This window comes from Ctenopharyngodon idella, chromosome 18 (assembly GCF_019924925.1).
Source record: "Ctenopharyngodon idella isolate HZGC_01 chromosome 18, HZGC01, whole genome shotgun sequence".
Taxonomy (NCBI): Eukaryota; Metazoa; Chordata; class Actinopteri; order Cypriniformes; family Xenocyprididae; genus Ctenopharyngodon; species Ctenopharyngodon idella.
Genome location: NC_067237.1, coordinates 29583263 through 29602956, shown reverse-complemented (window position 1 = coordinate 29602956; position 19694 = coordinate 29583263). Strand labels below are relative to the sequence as shown.

The following is a 19694-nucleotide window of genomic DNA, read 5'->3' as shown; positions in this document are numbered from 1 at the left end:
TAAACTACATATTATATTAACTCCTCATGGAAAAAAATGTGATGCATCGGTTGTATTAGGCAGATTTCATGGCTCTCTCTCTCCCTCTCTCTCTCTCTCTCTGTGTGTGTGTGTGTATGTAGTGTAGTGTGCTACACACATGTGCAGAGACATTCCTGATTCATGACCATAATTTAGCTCCTCTTAATTTTCAAAAGATGAGTCGTGTTGCCAGGGTTACCTACCGGCAACACATCACTCACCTTAACAGCTCATGTTCTGCTGCTGTAACGAGCTTTACACTCACTGAGTCTCTCACACGTTTACTTTGCTATCTGAAATTGGGACATTTTCCATAACAGAAAACTTTGAGCATTTTTACACCAAAAAAAAAAAATTATATATATATACAGGCGCTGGTCATATAATTAGAATATCATCAAAAAGTTGATTTATTTCACTAATTCCATTCAAAAAGTGAAACTTGTATATTATATTCATTCATTACACACAGACTGATATATTTCAAATGTTTATTTCTTTTAATTTTGATGATTATAACTGACAACTAAGGAAAATCCCAAATTCAGTATCTCAGAAAATTAGAATATTACTTAAGACCAATACAAAGAAAGGATTTTTAGAAATCTTGGCCAACTGAAAAGTATGAACATGAAAAGTATGAGCATGTACAGCACTCAATACTTAGTTGGGGCTCCTTTTGCCTGAATTACTGCAGCAATGCGGCGTGGCATGGAGTCGATCAGTCTGTGGCACTGCTGAGGTGTTATAAGAGCCCAGGTTGCTCTGATAGTGGCCTTCAACTCTTCTGCATTGTTGGGTCTGGCATATCGCATCTTCCTCTTCACAATACCCCATAGATTTTCTATGGGGTTAAGGTCAGGTGAGTTTGCTGGCCAATTAAGAACAGGTATACCATGGTCCTTAAACCAGGTACTGGTAGCTTTGGCACTGTGTGCAGGTGCCAAGTCCTGTTGGAAAATGAAATCTGCATCTCCATAAAGTTGGTCAGCAGCAGGAAGCATGAAGTGCTCTAAAACTTCCTGGTATACGGCTGCGTTGACCTTGGACCTCAGAAAACACAGTGGACCAACACCAGCAGATGACATGGCACCCCAAACCATCACTGACTGTGGAAACTTTACACTGGACCTCAAGCAACGTGGATTGTGTGCCTCTCCTCTCTTCCTCCAGACTCTGGGACCCTGATTTCCAAAGGAAATGCAAAATTTACTTTCATCAGAGAACATAACTTTGGACCACTCAGCAGCAGTCCAGTCCTTTTTGTCTTTAGCCCAGGCGAGACGCTTCTGACGCTGTCTGTTGTTCAAGAGTGGCTTGACACAAGGAATGCGACAGCTGAAACCCATGTCTTGCATACGTCTGTGCGTAGTGGCTCTTGAAGCACTGACTCCAGCTGCAGTCCACTCTTTGTGAATCTCCCCCACATTTTTGAATGGGTTTTGTTTCACAATCCTCTCCAGGGTGCGGTTATCCCTATTGCTTGTACACTTTTTTCTACCACATCTTTTCCTTCCCTTCGCCTCTCTATTAATGTGCTTGGACACAGAGCTCTGTGAACAGCCAGCCTCTTTTGCAATGACCTTTTGTGTCTTGCCCTCCTTGTGCAAGGTGTCAATGGTCGTCTTTTGGACAACTGTCAAATCAGCAGTCTTCCCCATGATTGTGTAGCCTACAGAACTAGACTGAGAGACCATTTAAAGGCCTTTGCAGGTGTTTTGAGTTAATTAGCTGATTAGAGTGTGGCACCAGGTGTCTTCAATATTGAACCTTTTCACAATATTCTAATTTTCTGAGATACTGAATTTGGGATTTTCCTTAGTTGTCAGTTATAATCATCAAAATTAAAAGAAATAAACATTTGAAATATATCAGTCTGTATGTAATGAATGAATATAATATACAAGTTTCACTTTTTGAATGGAATTAGTGAAATAAATCAACTTTTTGATGATATTCTAATTATATGACCAGCACCTGTATATGAAGAGTTTAGTTCCAAAACGCTATAAATCCATTTTGATTAATTTGGGTAAAAATGTGTTTTCTTTACCAAGAAAGTGGCAAGATGAAAACCACTATTTTCTGTTTCAAACTTTCACAGAGCATCTTTAGGTTATAATAACATTATAAATTCAAATCCAGATTTTGATTTTCAAAGATTTATTATAAAAACTGATTATTTTTTTCCCCAAAATGCAATAAATCCATGACACGTTTTTTTCCCAAAATGCAATTAAAATGCATTTAATCCATTGAAATCAATATAAAAGTTATTTTTCATATTGAAACTGTTGAAAATACACAACAAAGTAAGTTGATTCACATATATGACAGCCTCTGAACTTGGTCAATACTAATCTTACATACACTGGACAAAAAATTCTAGCTAAATTGAGCTAAAACTTCACATACACACTCTGGGGACATCAGAGACTTATTTTACATCTCTTAAAAAGGGGCATAATAGGTCCCCTTTAAAATACTTTTATTCAGCAACAACGTATTAGGTTGATCAAAAGTGACAGTAAAGACATGTACAATATATTGTTTCTATTCTGTTCTATATACACGCTAAAAAAATTATTAAATGTTTTTTTAAAGAAGTCTCTTATGCTTTATAGTTGCGTGAAAACCTTTTCTGTGCACTTAAGAAAAATACAGCAGTGATGGTCAAAGATGCCATTTTCACAAAAAGTGTTTTGTTAACAATGGAAACAATTCCATACATGCACAAATACTGAGAGAGTAGGAGTAAAGCAGCCCCATTCAAATCCTGCATTCTACACGTGACCTGTATGTGTGCTGCTGTCACTGAAGCTATTGTCATGAGCTGTGTTCTCTTTGTCTGTCTCTGTTGGTCATGTGACATATGAAGCCGCATACTGCCATGTGCTGACACACACAAACAGACAAACACACTAAAGCAGAGATAAACATTTTAGTTAGCGGAGGATAGAGTTCATGTATAAAAAAAAGAAAAGAACAGAAACACCTTGGCATTTTACTTCTTGACAACATAAAGCCTGATGACACTATACATGTGCATTTACATTTCTTCATTAAGCACTTTTATCCAAAGCGACTTACAAATGAAGAACATAAGCGATTCATCACAATATTCATACTATACAATGCCAGGCTTATTAGAAAGCTAGATTAGCTTTCTAATAAACTACGTGAGAATATATTTTCAGAAATCTGAAGTCTCTTGACTCATTAGAGGCTAATCTCTCTCAAATTATATAACCACAATATTGTACTTATATTAAAATGATAATTCACCTGAAAATTAAAATCATGACATACTTTACTCACTCATGCCATTTCAAACTTGTATGACTTTCCTTCTCATATGGAACACAAAAGGAGATGTTTGATTAATGATGTCCTTGCTTTTCTCAATACAATGAAACCATAAATTGACCAGTCAATCCCCATAAAAACACACCATAAAACAAAACAAAATAAAAGTAGCACATATTACCTGAGCACAATATTCAAGTCTTCTGAAGCCACACAACAACTTGTGAGGAACAGACTGAAACTTATGAAACTTTTCACTGAAATTGCAGCCACAGCTCTCGAATATCTTTTACACTTACAGATTTTTACAGTAGAAGGCGCATTAAGGGGCTATTGACACAGAGCGTGTTTTTTACGGTTCAAAAACACAAGACGCAGGTCAGAGGAATGAAAAAAAACCTGCAAGGACTATAGATGAGTTTTTAAAAGATGAACTTTTAACTTGTGCGCAACTGACAAACATGTCCGTCTAGTGCGTTTACATGGAAAAACAATAGAAAAGTAGCTCAGTGGAATAGTGTGTGAACAGAGCACATTATTGAGAGTATTTGTCCTTCATGCAGGTTTGAAAAAAAGATGAGGATGAGTAAATGACAGATTTTTGGGTGAATTATCCCTTTAAGAATTCCAGAACAGCAGCCAGAACCAAAACAACAGATATTACCAGTGAGACTGCATGACTTCTGAAGCAGACACACTTAAACACATGTAGCCAAATCTCACACAATAAACTACTACTGCTAATTAAACTACTGCCGCTGAAAAACCTCTATGACACTATCAGCTGTGTTTTCAAGTCGCTTGTGATGTCTAATCTTGTTATTTTCTGAACAGGTGCATATGCAGGTTCGACTACAAGAAAAACTAAGAAAGAATGATTTAAATGTGGCATTCTGACCTCGATGGCTGGATAGCGGGTGGTTTTCTCTTTTTCTACTCTCAGCATATTGTTAGATATCCCCAGCGCTCTGCCACAGCACACAACATACTGCTGCTGAAACCCTGCTGACCAACTAACTGACCACTGAGACACACACACTCTGGATGACCACGCCAGCCCCTCCCACACATACACACACCTGTTACTTAACGGGCAACTACACTGAACAAAAATAGTGTAGGATTTACTAGGAAACACTAACAAATAATTACAAAGAATTGGCATGTAACATTGAATTAAAAGTGAAATTTTGAAGTAGAAAGACTGAAATTATTATTATTGTTATGAAATTAAGTATTTCCTTGTTAAAAGTACTCCAATCTCGTTTTATTTACAACTTTGATTTATTTTTTATTTTTTATTTTTTAACATACGGTTTTATAAATAAAGGTTCCAAAAGAAGGTTTTCACAGTAATGCCATAGAAGAACCATGTGTGGTTCCCCGAAGAACCTTTCAGTGAAGTTTTGCTACGGTTACGCCTGTCGTTTACACTACGCCGACGAAAACGGAGACTTTTGAAAACGCTGCAGACCCTGTTTTAGTTTGAAAACGCCGGGGTTGCGTTTCAGTATAAACAGACCAAAACAAAGACTTTTGAAAACGATGGCATGGCTGCCCACGTTCACTCTGCGTATCCTTGACGACCGTGTAAACTATAACATGGAAACTGAACTGCAATCTTTGCTGGCTTTGTTGTCATTTTTAGCAGCCATTGTGCAGTTAAACTCTGCATTATGTAATACTGCAGCTGCCTACATGCGCAAGAGGCAACTGTATACACTTGTACGTGCATGCCCAGTGTGCATGAACGGTCATGTGACATGCATTTTCAGTCATGTAGTATAGACAGAGATAATTTCTGAAACGCTGTGAAAATGCAAGATGAGGATCATTTTCATTTTAAAACAACGTTTTAAAATGAAAACGCACTAGTGTAAACGGGCCCTTAATATAATGAAAATTTTTTTAAAAACCTAAAGAACTTGTCACCTCTATAAAGAACCTTTTGTGGAATGTAAAGCACGTTCTATGGTTGTTAAAGGTTCTTTATGGAGCCATTGTTGCCTTTATTTTTACAGGTACAGTGTATATACCACCTATTTACATTCACATTTATGCATTTTGTAGACACTTTTATTCAAAAGAAAAGTGAAATATATTTCAAACATTTTATCAGTTCATGCATTCTCTGGGAATCAAACCCATGCCATCAACATTGCTAGCAGCCTGCTTTACTGTTTGAGCAACAAGAATGCTTAACCTATTACTATAATTCAATGTTGTGTACTATATTATGACTACATTACCCATAATACAACCTGTGCTTTTTCATTCACAACTAGCCAGAGGAGAACTTGCCCCCCGACTGAGCATGGTGCACTTAATATTCAGTAATATTATTGATTTGACTGTACTGACACAATCAGATGAGAACAAAACTTGAACTGAATTGAGCTGGATGATGACACTGTTTTCTGCAGAGCTGCTTTATGGCTGATTCGACCTTGTTTCATAACTGACAAATTTTGCAACATTGACACTGTTACTGAACTGAATTGAATCAGCTGACTAAAGCTGAATAATGACACTATTGTCTTCTGTAGAGCTGCTTATAGCTTAATTGAACTAATTTCATAATTGATGAACTTTACACAGTTATTGATCTGAACTGAATCAACACTGAACTGACTTCAGCTGAATTATTAATCTATTGTCTTTTTAGAGCTGCTTTACAGCTAAGTTTGCATAATTGATTCTGTTGTCACTGTAAAGTTGTTTTGAAACAATCTGTATTCTATAAAGCGCTATATAAATAAAGGGGACTTGATCATGTGATTTCAAAAAGGCTACAAAACTCAACCAACGACTTGGTAATTTACAGTTATGTATGGCTCCAATTACTGGCTCTTGTGTTTGTTACATTATCAGAGTTAAAGGTGAGGTGATAAACAGGTGTGTGATGACTGGGGTTCCACAGGTTTACGGTGTTACGGCAATGAAAGTGGGACTGTGTAAACAGAGTCTGTTTATACGCTCAGCCGTGACATTGATGTGATTTATAAATATGAAGCTATTCACCGCAGTCATAAAGCTTAGTGCAGTCACTCCAGTCCACATACTGCTGACTTTAGCTTTCAATATACACAAACACATGAATATTGTGTGTGTGTGTGTGTGTGTGTGTGTGTGTGTGTGTGTGTGTGTGTGTGCGCGCGCGCGCGTGTGTGTGGTTGTGTGTGTAAAGGAACGTGAGGAATGCCTTCCATCATCAGATCATGGACAGACCAACAGAAAGAGAAAAGCTTGAGTCAGCATTGCCATCCATGTGCCTCTGATAGTCCTGACCAGCGGAGCATGGCACAGCCCAAAATACTCCACACACTCCCACAATACATCCGCCTTTGCTCAAAATATATCCAACACATCCCGTAAAACTCCCTACACTAACATACATCATCTTACCCAATATATACCCAACACAGTCCATAACATTTATTACACCTCCCATAATATAGATTGTACTTCACCCTACCAATATATATTGAACTCTGACCATCTTATTTCCTATGTTTCCCATTATATATTTCATCATGCCCAAACCATACACTACTCTACTGTACAAAAATTGGGGGTCAGTATGATTTTTTTTTTAAATTAGTTTTTCAGCAAGGATGCAACACTCAGAAACATTAAGCAGAAATATATAATAAATTTGAATAGAAAATTATTTTAAATCACAATAATATTTCACAATATTACTGTTTTATTGTATGTAAAAAATAACCTTGGTGAGCATGAATGACTTCTTTAAAAAAACATTTAAAAATCTTACCAACCCCAAACTTTTGAACAGTAGTGTACCCAACATTGTCCATAAAATTCCAATCTCCTATAATATATAGTATTTCATCTTGCCCAATTTACATCCAACATTATTAATAACATTATATTAGACCACTCCACAAATGCAATTATTTTATTTATGGGCATGAAAAATGCATCTAATCATAGTATTCAGAAAATACTTTGATAATATGGACAAAAGTATTAATATATAAAATCCTTACAAACTCAAAAATCCTTACAAACTCCTATAATATCCCACTATTTATATCCAACACTATCCATAATATTCTCAAAACTTTCCCCATATTATATCTATCATAACATGTAATGAACCACAAAGGCACATTCATTATACATACATATGGATATGTTATCAAGATAATGACCCATGCCACATAATATATCCAATAGAACCCCCATTTGCTTCCCATAATTTACATCAATATATTATATCCACCACTATCTACAATATTTTACACATTTCCTGCTATAAACTCATTTTACTCATGATACAGATAATGTGACGGTAACCCTCTGGGGTCTGAGGCTAATTTGGGGCCCTGGAGAAGTTTTAACATGCCCTGACATTTGTGCTTTTTTCAGTTGCTTATAAACATATTAATGACAAAAGTCTCATTACACTGTATTCAGCACAAACTAGGCTACAATAATATGTGGGCAACAAGTATGTACATGTTTGTATTTTTGAGAGAATTACGAAGATTAATGGTTTTTGGAAAAAAAAAAAAGTAACTGAAATAAGGCCTCAAAACACATACTAAACATTTTTTCACAAGGCTTTTGGGAACTGTATATTTTAGTCTACAGTTTTTGCTTCAAAGTGATGTTAAAATCATTCTGCCTACTCGGACACATAAAACAATGTATTGATTTTAAATTTCTAAGACACTTTTTGTTTAGGATGGCCATATGCGAGGAGGCGTGAATCGTCATGAATAATGCTGTGATTCACACCTGAGGAGATTAAGACTTTGCCCCTAATGAGCTGCATAATGAGCCATTCAGTCAGGGATGTGACTGATTGAACTAAGAAAGAATGCAATGACTAAAGAAATATATCATTTTTTGTTTGTAGTTTATTTAAAATATAGTTATAAATGAGAGACAAAGACACATTCTGAGTACACAGTTATACCTGGAAATAAATCCTGTTCAAAAATATATGTGAACATCACATACCTGGCATTTGGTGTTTCTATGCACTGGAGGAAAAAAAAGAAGAAAAAAAAAACCTTTCCTGCTTCCAGTCAGTGATCTCAGTATCATATGCATGCATGTACCATCAATGTGTAACATAACGGGGTTAACATTATCGTCCATTAATATCAGTATTCATAATACACCAGATCATATTATTCACCACATTACTCAGAAAATACACTAGGAACCCCATATCCCTTAATATAGCCTGAAGAATTCATAAAATATCCAACAATGCAGAAACAGCACATTTTAACATTGCCTTTAACATACTGTAACCCACTACTATTTGTAAAACATTAGCATAACATTCCCATCAATACTCATAAAGCACCCATCACTGCCGGCACATTCCATAACAATCCGCCCCAAATCTGCACAAAACACATAGTATCTTCCCATGATGCATTTAGCACTGCTCATAATGCATGTCATTTGGACTAACGGCACACATAACGAAACCGACCGGTGGCACAATAGTGTTAATGTGACATGTAAATGACATATGTGATGTCCGTTATACTGACTGAGAGATTGGCAGGCCGGTGGCGAGTTGTCAGTTCCCCATCCCACAGTGAGTTAGTGTTGAGTTATTGCTCCGCTTTCCAGCAGAGCGTCTCACTTCACGCCTGACAGACGGTTTCTTGAGAGACCCATTTGTCTTAATGGGACTTCAGGAGCGAGTCTTCTTGGTAACAAAAAATGGTGACAAACTTACAATCTCTCTCTCAGACTCCACATAATCTGTCTCTCTGTCCATAGGTGAAAAGAAGAGTAGTTTAAGCTCTCACAGGTGCAGTTTATGGATGAACAACTGGCCCATTAACCTGTGACTGGTGCAATGAGAAAGAAAGATGGTGCTCTTATGTACTGGTTTGAGTCAATTCAATAAGCGACTACAGGGCTGATGTTCAAAGGGATAGTTCACCTGAAAATGAACATTCTGTCATCATTTACTCATCCTCGTGTTGTTCCAAACCTCTATGACTGACTTTGTTCTGTGAAATACAAAAGAGGAAATTCTGAACACGGTACTGATCACCATTTTCCACGAAATTACAACAGGGACTAAAGCTTTCAAACTTAAAAGACTATAAAAGTATCATAAAATTAGACCATTCGTACACTATATTCAAAGTCTTCTGATGGCCTATGATAACACAGGCCAAAACAACATGGTGAACAAGTTGCTAATGCATAAATAACTGCTGTATTCCCCAGTTACTCTCAACACAGCCTACATGACCTTCATTTACAGTAGTCAGCCTTACACATCAATTCTTGTCATCTGAAAGACAGAGAAAGGCAGAAAATGTGTGCATATGATGTATTTGTGGCTGAAGATATAAAAGCAGCCTTGGAAAAGCAGTATAAAAGCAGTATGCACTCTCTTTAAGAATGCATCAAGGACTATCATATACACCCTGCCTGCTGTTATTTTGACTTCATATTAACATTAGATAATGATTCCAGCTATGTGAACATTACATTTGCATGGTGCATCAAAAGTGACTCACAATAAAGTAAACAAAAAGATAAAGCGGAATACATGTGGGTCATATCCATCTGTTTCACAAAATGGACAGACATATGAGCGGTCTGAGGATACTGGACTTAGTTACACAATCATCATTATGAAGACTTTGGTGATCTCAAAAATAGCAATTATGAAAATTACTGTCAGCATGAGACTGTAATGAACATAACGTGGATATGTGTGGAATGACAGAGCTATAAAGGGATGGATGGATGGATAGATGGATGGGGTAATTGCTGGCACATGAGCAAAACTGAGTGACTAACTAGGAAACTTAAAAATGGCACTTCATGACAAAACGTTTGCTAACTCCTGCCTTAAACAATTGTCAAACAGCAGCAACAGAACCTGCTATTATGTGCACTGAATGTTTAGCACTGCTCATATTCATCCTTGTTAATTAATGTATGAAGTATTTTCCCTTAAACACTGTTAGATGTAACCTGAATGTCTCTTAATTTGTTTGAGGTTGTATAAAGATGGATGGATGCTTTATAGACTAACTGCTGTGCATTTATCAGTGTGCAACAGTGTATGAATGAATCTAAACTACTCCTGATGAAATAAAGCCATGTGTGTGAGTTATGAGCAGCTGATGTGTAAGTACTCTGTGGCTGTACTGGATCTCGCTCTGGTTTAATTAGGTCGTGTAATGGTCAGCCTCAGGGCAGGGCCGATAAAAGAGTCCCGGGACAGTTCAGTGGATGGGACACTATTCACAGCTTTATGATCTCTCTCCAACCTCACATGCATACTGAAAAAGCATTCCAAAAGAATTCATCAGAAAATTCACCAGTATATAACCTCTAATGTATAACATTAATATGTACCCTCTCTTGAAGACCTGACATTCATTTCAAAAACCTCTCTTATAAATAATTAAGTAGCCATTTAGCAGATGATTTCATTAAAGCTGGTGTATAACAGGGTCAGTTCTCCTGGAGTAACCTGAGTTTAAGTGTCTTGCTCAAGGGCTCAATTCTGGGCCGAATCTGCAACCTTTCAGCATTGAGCACCACATGATTACACTACCATAAAACCACAGGAAAACAATTAAAAACTCAATGATCAATGGTCAATGGTCCAAACCCATCAGACAAACTACAGTACATCACAGTGGAATGTATAGAACATCACTGGATGAAGTCACAGCTGGCAGATATGGAGCAAACTAGTTCATGCTCTGTTAGTTTTAACTCTTGCTCTCATGTAGAGTAGATATACCGTGCTTGTTAACACACTAAGACATGCATATATACAGACACGTATAACTCTACAGCTTGGAAAAAGTGCTGTATTACAAAAATGAGATCTCAGTTGTTTTCCATGACAAAGCAATGAGATTAATATGAGCACATGCTGAGACTTTTGCCAAAATCAACTGATTCTCAAATTAAACACCCTAGGATTCTCACATATGTCTCATCTAGAGCTTGCAATGCCAGTTAAACTCTTGCTTGTTAGTTGTCCATGACTTTAGTTCTTTAAATCTTTATAAACTGCCATTGTGTCAAAAGTTTGGGGTCATTACGATTTTTAAAAAATAAATTAATACTGAAATTTAGCAAGGGTGCATTAAATTGATCAAAGACAGTGACGGTAAAAAACTTTATCATGCTACATGTTCTATATAAAACAAATGCTGTTCTTTTGAACTTTTTATAAATCGAAAAAAAAAAAATGTTTTATAGTTTCCACAAAAGTATTAAGCAGCAACTGTTTGCAATAATAAGAAACGCTTCTTGAGCACCAAATCAGATCAGCATATTAGAATACACACACACACACACACAGCCCAGCCAAAAAAAAAAAAAAAAAAAATTCACTGTTTGGATTTAAATAGGCTAATGCTTAAGTCTATTATAAGTCTAGAGTCTATTATTGAATCATTATTGCAGTGATTATTATATTTCTAGCATGTTATATGACCAAAAATTGATGCACCTCTTGATGGAAATAAATGTTGTGATGTTATTTCCATCAAGAGGTTTGGTCAAGATCATGTATTGACAATGCAAGAGTCAAGAACTCTGTAAAGTCTTCCCCAGAACATCCCAAAGACTTTCAGTGAATTTAAGGTCTGGACTCAGAGGTGCCAATTCATGTGTCAAAATGATTCTTCATGCTCCTTCCCAACCATTCTTACACACTTTGAGCCTGATGAATCTTGACATTGTTATCCTGGAATATGGCCATGATGTGTCTTCCTACATGGTTGTTTAAGAAAAGAAAAGCTACACACTCCATCAATTAGGGTTAGAAGAACTGTTGCCAAACATATAATGGATAACATGTATAACATTACATGTTATATATGTTGCATAACATGTATGGAATCAACTGTATAACAAGAGTAGGAAGAAGCCCACATTCACCTCATGCTCTCACGAGTCCCTAAAGTACAGAGTCCCCCAAAGAGTCTCCCAGATACTCCAGTACTGTTTTCCCAAACTTGTCATCCCTGTGACTGACTACACCTCCACATTCTGTCTGATCGTGCCGTCGAGCAAACGGCTGCCACTCCAAGCCCTTGTTAAATCTCCCATCAGTCACTTCACAGGATCAAGAGATTACGCATCACAGCCAGTGTCATCTCCGTCAAGACCGCGGATCAGCACGCTGTCAAATCCACGCACAGGTACCACACAATCCGGGCATTGCATTCAAAGGAGCAAGAAAGAGTGAAAACAGCAGAAAATGGGGGAATACTCTGAAAATGCTTCATGTGGTAAACATCAATGCTTGAATTGTTCTTGTTCACACCTTAAACACTCACACTCTTTTATCAGTATGTATTCAGTGTAGCGTAGAATGTCAGAACAGCAGTGCAGCTCAAATGTGAGACTGTGTGTGTGTAGATTGCTGGAACTTCAGCTGAAGAAAAACATGGATGGTCTTTGTTTCCCATCAGCCTAAGGCTAAACAGTAAGGACACAGCCAGTGTAAATTTAAAGCCAGTTGACAAAAACAGTCCTATATTGTGTTCATTGATCATATACACCAAGGTTTTTACATCATGCAAACATTTGGATTTGTGATATAACTGAACCAAATGTACTAGGAATGCACCGCTATAAATAAATCATATAAATTCTGGCCAATATGCTGCAGTGTTGTTATTGTTAACTAAAACTAAAACAATAAAATGGTTTTAATTAATTGAAATAAATCTGAAATTACTGTCAGCTAACTGAAACACATAAGTTTAAGTCGAATTACTAAAATTACTAAAAGTAAAACTGAAATAAAAAAAAAAAATTGAAATAAGAAAGCTAAAAAATAAATATTTAAAAAAAAAACTAACTACTAACTAATAATAAGAATGACAAAAGCATATTACTAAATTTAAAATATAAAAACTGAAAATATAAAAATTAAAGCAAAATCAAAAAAAATAAAATAATAAATACTATAATAGTATATAAATACTACTGATAATTAGTGATAATAATAAAACACTGATGAAAAGTAATAATGATAGCAAGCTGATGTTTATTTACATGTTATGGCCGATAAATACATAGTTCTGTTATAAAACTCTAGATGGTGCAGGCTGATGGGTCTTAACGCACGCTGATGATAATTACAGCATTAACTACTTGGTACAAGCTGATTGGTCCATGTCACATCTGCAGCCAATGAGCTTATTGCTCACACATTTAAATGGCTGGTTGGTTATCATTCACTATAGCAGTTTGCAGCACGCTTCAGAGTTCCTCTAAAACCCTCCACCTTCCCCAGCTCCACCTGTATAGATCTGCTATAGGTTATTGATATATGCTATTTGCGCAGCAGCACCGTGTCTTGCTCGCAGCAGCGTATCGGCGTATGTATTGGCAGTAGTAAGTTCCTGTACTTGCTCTGCAGCAGCAGCAATAATCTACAGCAGCAGCAGCGTAGCAGATCTATTCCGCCAAGACCAAATACATTAACATTGTCATATCCATTACCATGCTAACAATCTTCCAAGAGTTGTCATGATAGAACTAATTATTAGAGATGCACAGATACAAAATTTCTATACCGATAACTGATTATTCTGAATGGTATCTGCCGACACCGATAGTTTGTTTTTGTCTTAGTACATCATTGTAACATTAGAGGTTAAAATTGACAACAGAGCTATTATATTCAACTGCTATTTATTTTTGGATATAATAGTTACACTCAAATAAAAACTGAAATGTTTGTTTAACTCAGTTGCACAAGGTAGTTTTCATAAGCACTTATATTCATGCCAAATTTCCTGAGGTAAATGCAACATTAAATGACATTGTTCACAACCTGTTTTTCCATGAATCTTTCCATTTTTCCATGGTTGAAACACTGATTGAGCGATTACATGAGACATGATACATTTCGGTAAGTTGTGTGAGTTGCAGTCTGACACATTTACATCTTTGCCAAAGATTACATTTATATATCAAAAATCGACTGACACCAAAAATTAGTATAAGCCAAAAAGCAATATGGTACCGATATATTGTGTATCCCTAATTTGAAGCAATAGTTGAGATCTGTTGAACCAGTCTGATGAGAAATGGTGAATTGGTACCAATGTTGGAGCAGCAAATATATTTTAAATCATGTAAACTACAAAACTGAATTTGTTAACATTATCTCATAGACTAGCCCAGATTAAGAAGTCAAAATTGCAAGGATGAGTTCAAATGGGTTTAAAATTATGAACCAGCAGTTATATTTCACACTGTGTGTATGAATTTACTCCTATCTTAAGTTACAGCACAGCTTTTTTGTAATGAAATCTTACCATTAAATGAACAATGACAGCATAAAAAAATGCTTATTGTTGAGCCTGTGGCCAGTTCTGTCCCTGTAACAAACTGTCTCACACATTCAAAAGGAAGTTACTTTGCTATAAAGCCACATAACACAGTGTGATGGAATGCACTGCAACAAACACACATACACACATTCTCTTGCACAAGACAGACACATAGAGAAGTGTCAGAGAGAGAACGGGATACCTTACTGTTGATTTTGGACTTCTTGGCGTCCTTGCGGGGTTTCCTGTTCCTCCGCTCTCTGCCGTCTCTCCGTCCGAGCGCTCCCCCCATCTCCTCTCATCACACACTCATCCACCACATGCCCTCTCACCTATCGCCCTGTCTTCTCCTCCTCGTCCTCTCTCTCTCTCTCCACACACTCACGTCTCGCCGGAGTGCCGCCCGCTCACACTCTCTCTCACATGCGCGCACACACGCTACCGTCCGGCGTGTGATGAAGGGGTGATTTTGTTGGATGCAGAGACAGGGAGGGTAAGGGAGGGAGAGAGGGAGGAGAAAAGGAGGAAGAGGGGGAGATGTGGTGGTAGTTTTGAGGAAGGGAGGGGGAAACGATTTGGGGTTGAGCCAGTAAGGAAAAAGCTCACGCTTACTCATTCACACTCATTCGTTCACGCTGACAGTGTGTGTCCCATAGATAGCAGTGATGAAACGGCTCCACATTCTGACAACGCACACACACGCACACACTATGCAGCCGACTGCAGCATGCTCATTGACCAGAACAGATACGACTGCGACTACATTAAGCTCCGCCTCCTGCTTGATGTGATTGGTTGGAGGCAAATCAGAGTGGTATGCTTTTCTCTCTCTCTCACTTTGATGTCTGAGGCGGGACTTGTGGTTGGTTGATTAAATGATTGTGTATTCAGACTGCTTGGAAACAGTACTGATAGACCAATATATCGGCCAGGATGTCTACATGCTAGAGATTGATATGAATGTGTGAGATGCATTTTAAAGTCGGTATGAAACGGAAATTGCGATAATCTATTCTTCATTATGGTTTGCTATTGCTGTAATCTCGAAGGAAGGGAAGGGAAGGGAAGGGAAGAGAAGAGGAAGAGAAGAGAAGAGAAGAGAAGAGAAGAGAAGAGAAGAGAAGAGAAGAGAAGAGAAGAGAAGAGAAGAGAAGAGAAGAGAAGAGAAAAAAAGAAATTTGGTTTAAACTGGCCTGTCTGAAATTCTCTTAATCAATGGATCATGACGAAATGACCAAACTGCACTTTCGCAAACACATTCTAGGTGCTCAAATTGGATGACATTTGGCCATTTTGAGATTACTAGTCTATTACCAGAAAGGGTTTCCTTCCCATCAGGTCATTTTCATGCTCTACCGACAGCACTGTCAATGGATAATATAACATTTCTAACAAACACAGACATAATATCATTTATAATAATTAATATGAGCTGTATTAATATTCATTTGAATAACTTTAAGTAATCCTGGCCTTCTGGTTGAGAACCACTGCTGTAGTGAAATATGTAATATAATTAGGGTTGTCAAAAGTACCGAGTTCGGTACCAAGTCGGTACTAAAATTTTAAAAATGTGACACTTTGAACGCTGTCGAGTGGATTCTTAAACACCTCTGATTGGCTATTGTGTTCACGGGCTCAAAAGATATGTCTGTGATTGGCTACAATGATCAACGCTTCATTTGACGCTCTTCAGCGAGTGCTTACACAGATACAGGTGCGTTTGAAAACAGGCATCTATCAGCTGATCCCTAATATATCCGCTGATATACGGATCTGCTGATAGACGCCTGCTTTCAAACGCTCCTTTGTGTATCTTGTGTAAGTGCTCAGTGAAGAGCATCAAAGATGTCTATTTACAACATGTTTTTGAAGTGATGATCATTGTGGCCAATCACAGACATATCTGTTGAGCGTGTGAACACAATGACCAATCAGAGGTGTTTAAGAATCCCCTCAACAGTGCTCAAAATGCTAGGGGAAATGCTGGTATCGTCACATTTTTAAAATTTCAGTACCGACTTGGTACCGAAGTCGGTACTTTTGTTTGTTTAACATCACTAGTAGGTACAGTATTTGCCATTCAAATAACTAAGCATGCCTCTTCAGACACTAGTCCAGACCACTGCAGTGGTAACAATTTGCACCAATATAATGAACTCATACAGGGTCAGGCATTTGCTGCAGTCTGCTTTACTTTACACATACACAGACTGCATTAAAGGTGTGTTTATAAAAGAGGAAGGCACAAAAAGCCCAAAAAAGTAATAGGTAATAGGTCTGTAATATCATTCAAACCCAGTATAAATATGCTTCAAGTTGTCTATTATATTTATGAACAGACAATGCAATTGGACATGTGCATGGGACACTCCTGAAATGAACTAGAACTCAAAACAAGTCTAGTTTCCTCAGGTTTGTTAATTTGTGCTTTACAGACATATCTTGTCATTTCAATCCTGTTTGAATCAAACACGCCTGTGTATATAACAAATGACCCACCTTTTGTGGTTAACTCATGCATCCTCTGAGAAATCTAATCCTGCCTAGATAGAAATGTCTGTTGTTTTCTATTCTGTAGAATTCTGTAATGAAAGCTAAATTTCTCATTGTGTGCAAGTTAAACTGTGGTTCACACACGGCTGGCATCTCATCTGACATTTAAATATCTGAAAATTAAATCAATATGGAGAGTCAAAAAAACTGCAAAAATGTCTGCATTCAAACATTAGACAATCACATTTTAGAGAAATCCCATCTGAATCACTACATGAAGTGACAGGCATCAATGTTAATAATTATAACTCCAACAGAGCACAGGGATTCTAAACTTATTTTGCTCAAGCAGGTATCATGCTAAAGCAAACCATAAATGCCCTTAATATCAAACACTAAAATGTAATAACATTACTAAGAACTGAATAGGCCCAACAATATGCAAACATTTTTACAACACTATGACAGAGATTGAACATCATATGACATTTTTGGTATCTAAACATCACTTGAATTTTGAGGTCATACAAAGATTATGGTTTGCATAAACCATGTTTATTCAGTTACACTTTAGGGTTTAATTCTTACTATTAACTAACTATTAACTAAGACTTTTGCCTCAATAAACTCCTAATAACTGCTTATTAATAGTTAGTAAGGTAGTTGTTAACTTTAGGTATTGGGTAGGATTAAGAGATGTAGAATGAGGTCATGCCGAATAAGGCATTAGTATGTGCTTTATAAGTACTAAAAACAGCCAATATCCTAGTAATATGCATGCTAATAAGCAACTAGTTAATAGTGAGAATTGGACCCTAAACTAAAGTGTTACCTTCTGTTCTTACTGTGGCTGAACCCGTTTTAAGGGATATCATTTTGTTAAAGCCACATTGTAAAACCGAAGAGTGACATTATTTAAATGTAATGAGTTTGTTTCACTCAAATAATAATGAAAGTTCATCGTACTTGATAGAAAAAAAAGTTGCGTGAACTCAAAATTTCATCGTAGTAAGCCGAACTTAATATGATTGAGTTGAAGCAGATTTCTAGTTCCCAGCATGCTTTGAGTCAGACTTTATAAATAAATGTTAAATTTAAGTGTTATTTTGTGTATTTTTGCACAAGATTAACATAGGGAGACAAGGTAGTGTTTAATGTTGTGTTATGTTGTGATTTACAGGGGGTTCTGTTATGTTAGTTTTGTAGGGTTAACATTGTGATGAAGAGTAGAGCCTGTGATTAAGTTGAGGATGGGCTGCAAAACTTTTAAGACCACATATACTGTATGTTGTTTGATTATATACATGCAAGTACATAATAACAGTCTCTTTGATAGTTATAACAGCATGTGTTATTTGCTATCTAACATTTAACCAAGATCTGAATGTGAAGTTTATGTAAATGAACTGCATGTAATTAACATTATGATGAGTTGGGTGAGGCTGAGAACTGTGGGAATGAAGGGATGCCAGTAACGTGATTGTTAATGAGAGACACCTCTGCACCACACTGGCCTTGCTCCGCTTCCGCGGCTCTCGGCCCCGGCCCCACTTGTCACAAAAATTTTAAGTTCTACTAACTTAAAAAAATGAGTTAAATGTTTTAAAGTAATACATTTCCTCAAATGTTTTGAGTATTCTGAACTTATTGAGTTTTACAGTGTATCAACCTGCATCAACGTATTTTTTAAATAATCATGTTTAACGGCAGAACTCCTGCATTTTGCAAAAACTACATTATCCATGATTCTGCAAAGAAGGCTCCACCAATCAGAGAAAAGACTAAAGCAAATTGTGCCAAAAAACACTAAGCGCCCAGCCAATCTCATGAAGCACTGTAAATGATGTAACAGAGTCTCCCTACACTCTCAAAGTACTTCAATATTTGTATATACTGTATATGCATATTTAGCAATCACTATTGTTTATAATTTATGTCATTTGCAATGCTTCATGGGACTGCAGTTCTTTCACTCATTAAAGCCATTAAGTACACAGTCTTGTACCTTTGTATTTTTTTCAAATACTTTTTTGCTTCAAATCAAAGTTGTGATTCACCTCAAAGCTAGTTGGTTTGGTTCATTGTTTATAAGTCTATAACTGAAGACTTTTTAAAAATCCCTATGGGAAACATGAATGGGAAAATCAAGGTCCAAGGCACAACTTTTGTTATTTACTGCAAACATACAGTAAGTGTTTTCTTCACTCATTTAAATGGTGATAGGACTATTATTGTGTTATCCTAACAATGCACCATGATATGGTTAGTTTAACACTAGCAGGTAATTATCTGCATTTAACAGTAGTTTTCTCTGCAGTTTGCAGACCCCACTTTGGGTCACAATTTACCAGTTGAGAACCACTGGTTCAGAAAACTAAGCTGATTTATATGCCACAACACAAACAAAAGATGTAGCACACATGGTCTTCTGTTGGACTAAGAGGACAAACACAAGATTCTCACATTGGCTGCATCTTTTTAGCTGCTTTATTCTCTCTCTCTCTCTCTCTCTCTCTCTCTCTCTCTCTCTCTCTCTCT

The 19694-nt window shown here is 36.9% G+C and overlaps 1 protein-coding gene across 5 annotated transcripts in view; it reads right to left on the bottom strand.

Annotated features, from left to right (window-relative positions):
- shank3a (SH3 and multiple ankyrin repeat domains 3a) overlaps nt 1–19694 on the bottom strand; it is a 323981-nt gene that overhangs the window by 156687 nt on the left and 147600 nt on the right. The window contains exon 1 of one of the 5 annotated variants that reach the window (XM_051870264.1): nt 14863–15080. The exons of the other annotated variants lie outside the window; for them this stretch is intronic. Coding sequence (XP_051726224.1) covers nt 14863–14952 — 90 coding nt within the window. The 5' untranslated portion in view covers nt 14953–15080. Of the gene's footprint in view, nt 1–14862; nt 15081–19694 lie in introns of those variants that run through there. 5 annotated transcript variants of the gene reach the window in all.